The sequence below is a fragment of the Neolamprologus multifasciatus genome, chromosome 16, assembly GCF_963576455.1.
Source record: "Neolamprologus multifasciatus chromosome 16, fNeoMul1.2, whole genome shotgun sequence".
NCBI lineage: Eukaryota > Metazoa > Chordata > Actinopteri > Cichliformes > Cichlidae > Neolamprologus > Neolamprologus multifasciatus.
The window spans coordinates 12049739-12058165 of record NC_140454.1 but is presented as its reverse complement, the minus strand read 5'-3'; the positions used below and the strand labels follow the sequence as shown (position 1 = coordinate 12058165).

Here is an 8427-nt window from a genome sequence, read left to right as displayed (position 1 = left end):
CACAAAAATAATGCAGCACATTTAGCTATCTCGCTGGTCCTACTGTGATTTTTAATGCAATGTATCCTGCACACCTCGGTCCCAAAAGCGCTTCCCGTGTAATTTAATTAAGCACAGTAGCAGCTGTCAATTCAGAAGGGAGATGTCATGGCATTTCCTGATTTTAACTATTTGAATGAGCTGACCAGCAGGGGGAGCTATTCACTCATCTTATGCGAGCACCTTAGCCCACAGGCAAAGATTTAAGGACGGGAAGGATTTGAGAAGCAATATTATAAATACAGGAAAGAATAGAAAGGCCTCTCAGAACCCCTGCATCACCTACAGCTAGAGTATCGAACATAAGGCCTGAAGGCCAGAAACGTAAACACTGCGGTTTCCTCATGACAAAGATATTACACCAAATAATTAATAATTAATAGCACAAATGTTGCTGGGTTTTTTCACTATCTACTACAGAAATGGGGGGAAATGAGTTTCTGTCAATTAACAAAAACCTTCTGTTTTATAATTGCATGACAGTCTGGCATGACACATTTATTTCTTACAATTTAAAGTTTTGGTGACAGATTTCTTTCCTTTAGTACATCAGCAAACTGTATGTATTGTTGAAACTGCACTTTCTTTTTCTTATATTAAGATATCTCAGAGGTTAAATGTGTACTTAGACTTCCTTACTTCTGATAGAAATGTGAGTTTTCACTGGTGTGGCCCATTTAGCGTGGGCTGTATTTGCTTGACATCTCTCACCTACAGACTGTAGCACACACCTGCCTCTCTTTCTCTCTCTCCCTCTCAGTAAGAGATACCTGCTTATATACACGTGAGATTAGTCAACAGATGGGGAGAATAAAAGCTGCTGCAGCTAAATGCTGAAAGCCAGTCTCCATCAGAGACAAAGTCAGTCAAAAACACTCTAAAATATGCACAGTTAACCACTTTTCTATTGTTACAGCTCACATTTAGTGTAAGTAAACATGTTTCCAATTAGTAAATGTGAAATACTGGTTTGAAAGTCTGAGCTCAAGCTCTATCTCATTCTCAATTTAAAAGATGTAGACTGATTGTTCTGTATGTACTCTGACTGGTGTATTCCTGGTGAGTTTTTAATGGGGCACCTGTGGCATTTGTGTATTTTGACAACTTCTTTCTGTTAGTCCCAAGTATTTTATACTTGTAATATGAGTAACTGTTGTCCAAACATAGTGGATAGATGCCAGACTGAGGGGAAGTCACCAGAACCAGAATGTAAGTAGCTACTTCTAACAATGATATAAGTAGCTGATCCAGCTCACGATCTATGACAATTTACAGGTCATTTCCTGTACAAAATAACAAATGTGACCTTGACCATGATCTTAAACACAATTTGGTTGAAGACCCTTTAGGTCAAGAATGCCAAATATAAGGCCCGGGGGCCAGAATTGGCCTGGCACGACTCCAATCCGGCCCAAGGGATGGATTTGGAAAATGTGAAGCAGTGCATAAAGATTTTTTTTGTAAATTAACAAAAACTGTGTGACTTTCAGACCTTTTTGTCCAAATTTAAACATTTATCTCGCAGTTTTGCTGGTCCAGCCCACTTAAGATCAAAATGAGCTCCCAACAAACAATGAACAAAGCATTCAGTGGACCTGTACACATGATTATGTCTTAGCACAAAAGCTGAGGTGTAACCAATAACATTATAAGCATGACAACTCTCTCCGCCGCAGATCTGATGACATATAGTAGCTAGAAAGCATAGGTGTAATTAATAAACTTAATTATTGATGGATGCAGTCGTCCCACTTTCACATTCCTGGCATCATCGACAGAAGTGAAACAGATGCAAGATTAATGTGAATATAACACGACCTCTTCACTTGTTTTTGAACTTGAAGTTCTGACATTGTGTAAAATATAACTCAAAAGCAAAATGCAATAATTTAAAGCCTGTATGTAACTAAAGATAGTTTTATGTTATTGTTTGATGCTGGTTTTTTGTTTTTGTTTTTAAAGCTTTTCATACAGCAACACTTTAAGTGTTTGGGTACTTGAGAGAGCAGATGCTGTGGTTTTGAAAGTTTTGAAAATGTCCTCCCACTCTTGCTTGAGATAGGATTTCATCTGCTCGCTAGTTCGGGACCTCTTTTAATGGACTCATGCTCTTTTTATAGCAGCTCATGTTACTTTCCTGTTGCCAATTTACCTAATTAGTTGGGGTTATGTGGCCTGATATTCAAAACAATAACAATCCTCAGGTTGCACCAATGACTGAAGTGAAATGAGGGTTTTGAAGGTTTTTCCGTCTTTTTCATTTTCATGCTGTTAATAAAAACTGAAATCACACGCTCATTCAACGTGAATCATAATGTGTGTGTGTGTGTGTGTGTGTGTGTGTGTGTGTGTGTGTGTGTGTGTGTGTGTGTGTGTGTGTGTGTGGCCTCCACATGTCGGGATACACTCCCAACAATGTCTGGGCATGCTTGTACTGAGACAGACGATATTGTTCTCGTGGACCTCACAGACCTTCAGGGCATCAGTGAGCTCCTGGACTGTCTGTTGGCAGCACTGGATGCACTGACACATAACATCTCAGAGGTTCTCAATTGGATTCAAGTCTGGGGAATGCAAGGACCTGTCACTGACATCTCTGTCTTCATCATCCGTGAAGTTTTTACATATTCTGGTGTTGGTGAATACATGGAGAGCATGTGGCCCCAGATATTGAATGACCCACTGCCAAATCCGTTATGCTGGATGATGTAAGCAATGTAACATTCACCACCATGTGCTCTGTGGGAACTTGCTCCCATGTATGAAGAGAGTGGTGATGCCCCTACTGCCCGCCCATCTCTCCTCATACCAGGAGAGATGGTCTCCTAATAGGACATATTATGTGATGGCCCATGTCCTGGTATCTGGCCCATGAGTTCAAGGTAGCGTCTCATGCTATTTTTGTTACCTTTGCCTTTTTTTCAGGAATTTTTGTTACTTTAGGATCATTTTACATGTGTAGTCTAATGCTACTTTGTAGTCACTGTAGATGTGTGGTTGTGTGGTGTGACTTTGTGGTTATTTTGTGTCAAATTGTATCAATTTGTGGTTTTATGTTACCTGGTGTCCCTTTATAGCTGTTTTTTTTTTTTTTTACTCTGACACTCATTCATCAATGAGTTTATCAGCCACAAAGAGCAAACATGTAATACAACTTGTGTTCATTGCATTCAGTTTTATTATTCTGCTTTAGGTTTAAAAAAATGTAACATTAGTGCAAGATGGGATTCAATAAGCTTACATTCAGCTCCAACCAACCGATTCAGCACAGGGACTAACAAGGGCCGCACTCCAAAAGACGATGTACAAAAAACCTATGTGGTTTTAAACAGGTGGGCTATTCAACCCCACTATTATTCTGTAGAGTCGTATTGTGTAGCACCTTTTAATGGTCGTAACATAATCAGTTGCTTTTGAAGCAGGAGAGCCCTGGAGAAGGATTCATAGATACAGAGGCGCTCCTCAGCGCTCCTCAGGACAGGAACTGAGACACGAAGGTCACGGCCTGGTGAACATCATCTGTCAGCTCGTCTGGCAGTAACAGCACCATCGATGTTAAGCTTTGAGTTATTTCTAATATCCTGCACAGAGAACAGAACGTGTTTGCCATCAGATTCTTGCTGAATTAATCATCACCACATTCCCAGCTAATTATTTAAATGTAAACCCACCAGTTGATATAATGAACAGCCAGCTGAGGGTCATGCCTTGAGCCTTCCTCTACCACCAGAGACTGTTTCATCTGTTTGAAGTTGGCCTCAATATCCTTCTTTATTTCTGAGAAGACCTGAATTCCCCTGAAAGAGCTGAGGACTTGCTGTAAAACAGAGACATTAAATAGCACAAAGCAAATTTTTGTGGAATGAAACAAAATGCACACATTTGCAAAAGGCACAGCTAAAAAGAGGATGGTTATAGTTCATCACTCTTACATATATAACTGAGAGCTGGTGGGCAATGTACTTATGACTTCCAAGGTGCCTGATATCCTCTTCTAGCTGTTGACTCAGCACAAGGAGCTGGTTCAGTTTGGCAATGTGGAAGTAGTATTCTGCAGCAGAAGTATCAAGGCAGCAAAACTTAGAGTCAAAAACTTCAATAAAAGGAAAAGTCCTACAAAGAAACTTTCACATGCTTGTTTTTTTGTTTTATAGACATTGTTAGTTAAGAAGCATCCACGTAGTGGTGCAACGGATCACGGTTGATCCGTAATCCGAACCAATCCCACTCCACGGTTCGGTACGCACGTGATCCGATGATTTGAAAAAGAAGGAAAAAAAGTATGTGTATGGTGCACGTGGTGGGTCTGTCAAGTGATAGTTATGGTCAGCGCTAGCGGTCCAAGTGGAGGAGCAGAGGAGTTTGCGGTATTTAAGCAGCCCTTTGCTGCCCAGTCGGACCGGGCTAGCTGCAGACGTGAGGCAATTGTGCAAAACAAGGGGTTTAAACTGTGATGAACGTGCTTGAGCCATGTAATGATATCCCGTTGCGCGTCCACTTAAGTTATGGCTGAACTGTCCCAGGCATCTTCTGTTGCCCTAACTACTACCTCCAGGGACCTCCAGGGCAACGGAAAGCTACGTGACCGTGACAGCTCATTATATCACAGCAGAGTGCGATATAATTAGCGGTATGTATTAATGTAGGGTCTACCTTACAATATAAAGCGCCTTGAGGCGACTGTTGTTGTGATTTGGCTCTTTATAAATAAAATTGAATTGAATTGAATTGAGTGGTAGATACAAAGCCCTATACTGCCCTATATTGTATCTTTCTTTTTTTTTTAATAATTGCGTGGAATGAGTCTTGAGTTGAATGTTTTTAACAGGCAAAAAAATACTTCAATAAGTAAATAAGTAAATGTTAAATTTTTGTCTTTTTTCTTTTTTTGCTGATCCGAAAATTGATCCGATCCCTGACTTGAAACCCTGATCCGATCCGAACCGTGAGATTTTTGATCCGTTGCACCACTAGTAGGAAGTGTTCACAGAGACTTGACCATGACCACAAAGAAAGGAAAGTAACAAGGGGATGGTCTTTTCTCAATATACTGTCGGGCTACAAACACATTAGAGATGCCTTATGCTCAAAGATTTAACAATAAATTAATAATGTTACTGTCAACATACAAGAAAAGTTACGTGTTTGTGTGTATGAATTCGAAACACGTTCCTCTCACCATCCATTGGTGGCCTTTCCAGCATGTCAACAGGACTACCTTGAATAAGGAACACCTCAACTCGAGGAAACATTGCTGACAGTCCCACCATGTCCAGGTAGTCCTGAGGAAACACATGCACCACTTGATCCTTGACATTGACGGTTACAACTCACTGTTTTAGGGGGTTGGGGGCGGATAATATGTGAAGTGCTCAGGTGTTTCTAATGTTACTGTTTCATTAGGACAGAACGGTTTAAGGTCATACCTCTAACTGTGGCATAGGCTTTGGTAGATGTTCAAGGCACTGCAGCATCTGGTCAAGAATCTCAGATCCTTTAAGACATAAACAAAATTATATATATAAAGAAGATCAGAAAATATCCAAGACATCTTTTGTTCTTAGATGTCATCACTCATACCTTGAGCCTGGAATGTGTCTGACTCCTCTGGACTACACCCTTGTCCTAACTGCTCCTGGAACTGTGACAGAGTAACAGTGATTAAACATCAAAGCAGTACAGACTGAACAATGTTACACTATAATTACTATTTCCTGGCGTTATTTATTGTGTTATAAACATCATAATTACATAATAAACATCGTAATTATACATTGTTATTTAGTTTTAAGCTCGAGAAAAGCTGCTGGAAAGAAATGACGATGATGGAAAAACATCCATGTGCACATCCCAAATTAGGTCACAATATGTGTATGGGCATTAATTTGCTCATTAAGTCCTGTCCAGTGCACTTCCTGTTCTCTTAATACAATGATCTGTGTGTGACAGTACAGAGTAATTAACCAGCTACCCACCCAAAGCTAATTGACTGATTTATTAGGTGTGTAGGAACATTAGCTGTGCATCCAAAATGACTGTTTATTTGCTCTAGACTATGGGGATCCAAGAGCACCAACATTAAAAAACAACAACAACAACTTGTGAAGTGAAAATTAAGTGAAGTTTTAAAGTACTGCAGTTTCTGTGTCACCAGCATATAGGAGCACTTTTGCAAACTGACTCTATCTTGACAAATCAACCAGATTTTTTAAGATTATGCCACTGTGGTCTCACCTAAAAATCCTAAAAAATGTATTTGGTGACACAGAAAAAGTAGTATTGCAAACCTTTACTTACAGTTTGGGAACTGCTGCTTGTAATTTTTTTCATAATACATTCTGGGATCCCTGACCTCCTCAAGTCCTTACCACATGCCAACATGTATAAGTCATATTTTTTCCCATTTTTTCCAATTCACATTGGAATAATGAAATGTTTGATGGAACATCTGACTGAAGTTTCACTTGGAAATTGATGAAAACTAACACAAAGTTGAGGAAACATACATCTACCTGCTGCATCTGTGCCCTGATGAGGAGGTCCAGCTGCCCACAAAGACAGAGCATCTCCAGGCCCACCTGCTCAGGACTCAGCTGGACAGGCATCAGAGGTCTCTTCACCTGTAACTCCACTGACCACAGAGCAGTCACATCACTCCATGACATTTCTCTCATTTGCCGGAAAAAAATTATCTCTTAACACACACAAGCACACGGGTGCACCATTGCAGACTATAAATCAGTGCGCACATGCTGTCTATTCTACAGGTCCAAGGAAGGATGGTTGATGAGGACTGAAGGGGAGTGGTCAGTGGGCTGTAAGGAGTCGGAGCCTGCAGGGCGCACTCCTCCGAGGTGAACTTGAGACGCCTCAAAACGCTGCATGAACCCGACTAAAAAGCGTGATGCTGGGACTTACCTTTAAAAGCTTCATGGTAACCGTAGGGCTGACAGAGCGGCTCCGTTATCCTCACTGCCATGGCTCGGACCGGCTGTGTTATATCACTCCTATTCTCCTGATTCGGTCCTGCTAATTAAAGCCATATGAAGACAATGAACGCGATGACAACTTGCTAGAGTGGGACTAGATAATAACAGATCAGATCTGTCGGTTTATTTTATTGCATTTGGTCGGAAGTCTGTTTCGCAGGTGGTGCGTTCGAGTGTCAAACGTTCAGGTGAAACACTGTTTCTTCATCCCTGATTCGCCGCTTCCTCTTAGATGACGATGCCCCCACGCAACCGCGCACTGATCAATAGAGCCTCGTTCATGCAGCCGCTGAAAGGTTGATGCAACGACGGTAACAATAAAAAGCCCGCGCCCCTTTTGCAACAACGGCGGCGCAGTCACAGCCCGTGATTTGCGGCAGTGAACGCCCCTCAAGCGGCACGCGCGCAGAGGACCAGCCTTTCACAATGATGTCATGCTTTAGGGATGAGGAGCACAGCATCACTTTAGTGAGGATGCAGGCAGAAAACAGGGGGGGGGTTTTTTCCCCTGGGAAACAAACCTCCTTTCACGACCTGGATTGAGTATTTGTGTTATTTATATTCACAATCAATGTTCAGAAGAGGTTATTGCACACTAAAAAATCTATATAATTATTGTATTTTTGCAAGTGATAAATGATGTAAAAAAAAAAAAAAAACCACTTCCTAAAACCTGAGGAGTCCAACAGGCCATAAACTGATAATAATCAGTTCATAAATCCCATAACAATGTAACTAATCTTCACAACATGATAAGATTGCAGAATAATTTTGGGGAAAAAAAGGACTGAAAACAAAACCGCAACATGGTGGAGCAGTGGTTAGTCCTGCTGCCTCACAGCGAGAACATCAGGGGTTTAAAATCCTCTGTCTCTTCTTATTGTGTGCAGTATACATGGGTTCTCTGTGGGTACTCCAGCTTCCTCCCACAGTGGGGTTAGGTTAAATGGTGTGAATGGGTGTTTTTCCTATGACAGGTTAAGTGTACTCCACCTTTGACAGCTGGGGTATGCTCCAGCTGGGAGACATTGGATGGAAAGCAAAGCCTTGGCCTTTTATATTTAAGTAGGCCATCCAGTGGCTCTTTTACTTACTGTGGATCATTTTTTGGTGTTGTTTGGGTCCATTGAAGTTTTATCCTACAATGAGAATTTTCTCCCTCAGTGGAAGTGATCCTACAGTGACTCAGGGTCACTGAATGGCTTGATGAGCAGGAATGACACTTTTGGGGAGATTTGGGACAGATTTTTTAAGACAGTGCTCTCTGTCACCATGAAAAACACCAAATGGAGGAAAAAGAATAAATAATGCAAAGTTTTTCTTTGAACACCGTTTTTTTTGTTGTTGGTTTGTTTGTTTGGTAACTTATCTGATTTTTTTCCATTTCTGGTGCAAAATC

At 41.0% G+C, this 8427-nt stretch overlaps 1 protein-coding gene across 2 annotated transcripts; it reads right to left on the bottom strand.

Moving 5' to 3' along the window:
* Positions 1-431: 431 nt before the first annotated feature.
* LOC146500372 (uncharacterized) lies at positions 432-8378 on the bottom strand. Of its 2 annotated transcripts, none has more exons than XM_085135381.1 (8): positions 6958-8378; positions 6546-6670; positions 5620-5680; positions 5466-5533; positions 5219-5321; positions 3972-4090; positions 3711-3856; positions 432-3620 (listed from the first exon to the last, which is right to left on the bottom strand). In XM_085135381.1, the coding sequence occupies exons 1-8, from the start codon at positions 7016-7018 to the stop codon at positions 3512-3514; spliced, it is 792 nt and encodes a 263-aa protein (XP_084991507.1). In that variant the 5' UTR covers positions 7019-8378; the 3' UTR covers positions 432-3511. The 2 variants fall into 2 exon arrangements, with proteins under 2 accessions (XP_084991507.1, XP_084991508.1); XM_085135382.1 differs by having other exon boundaries at positions 6552-6670.
* Positions 8379-8427: the final 49 nt, after the last annotated feature.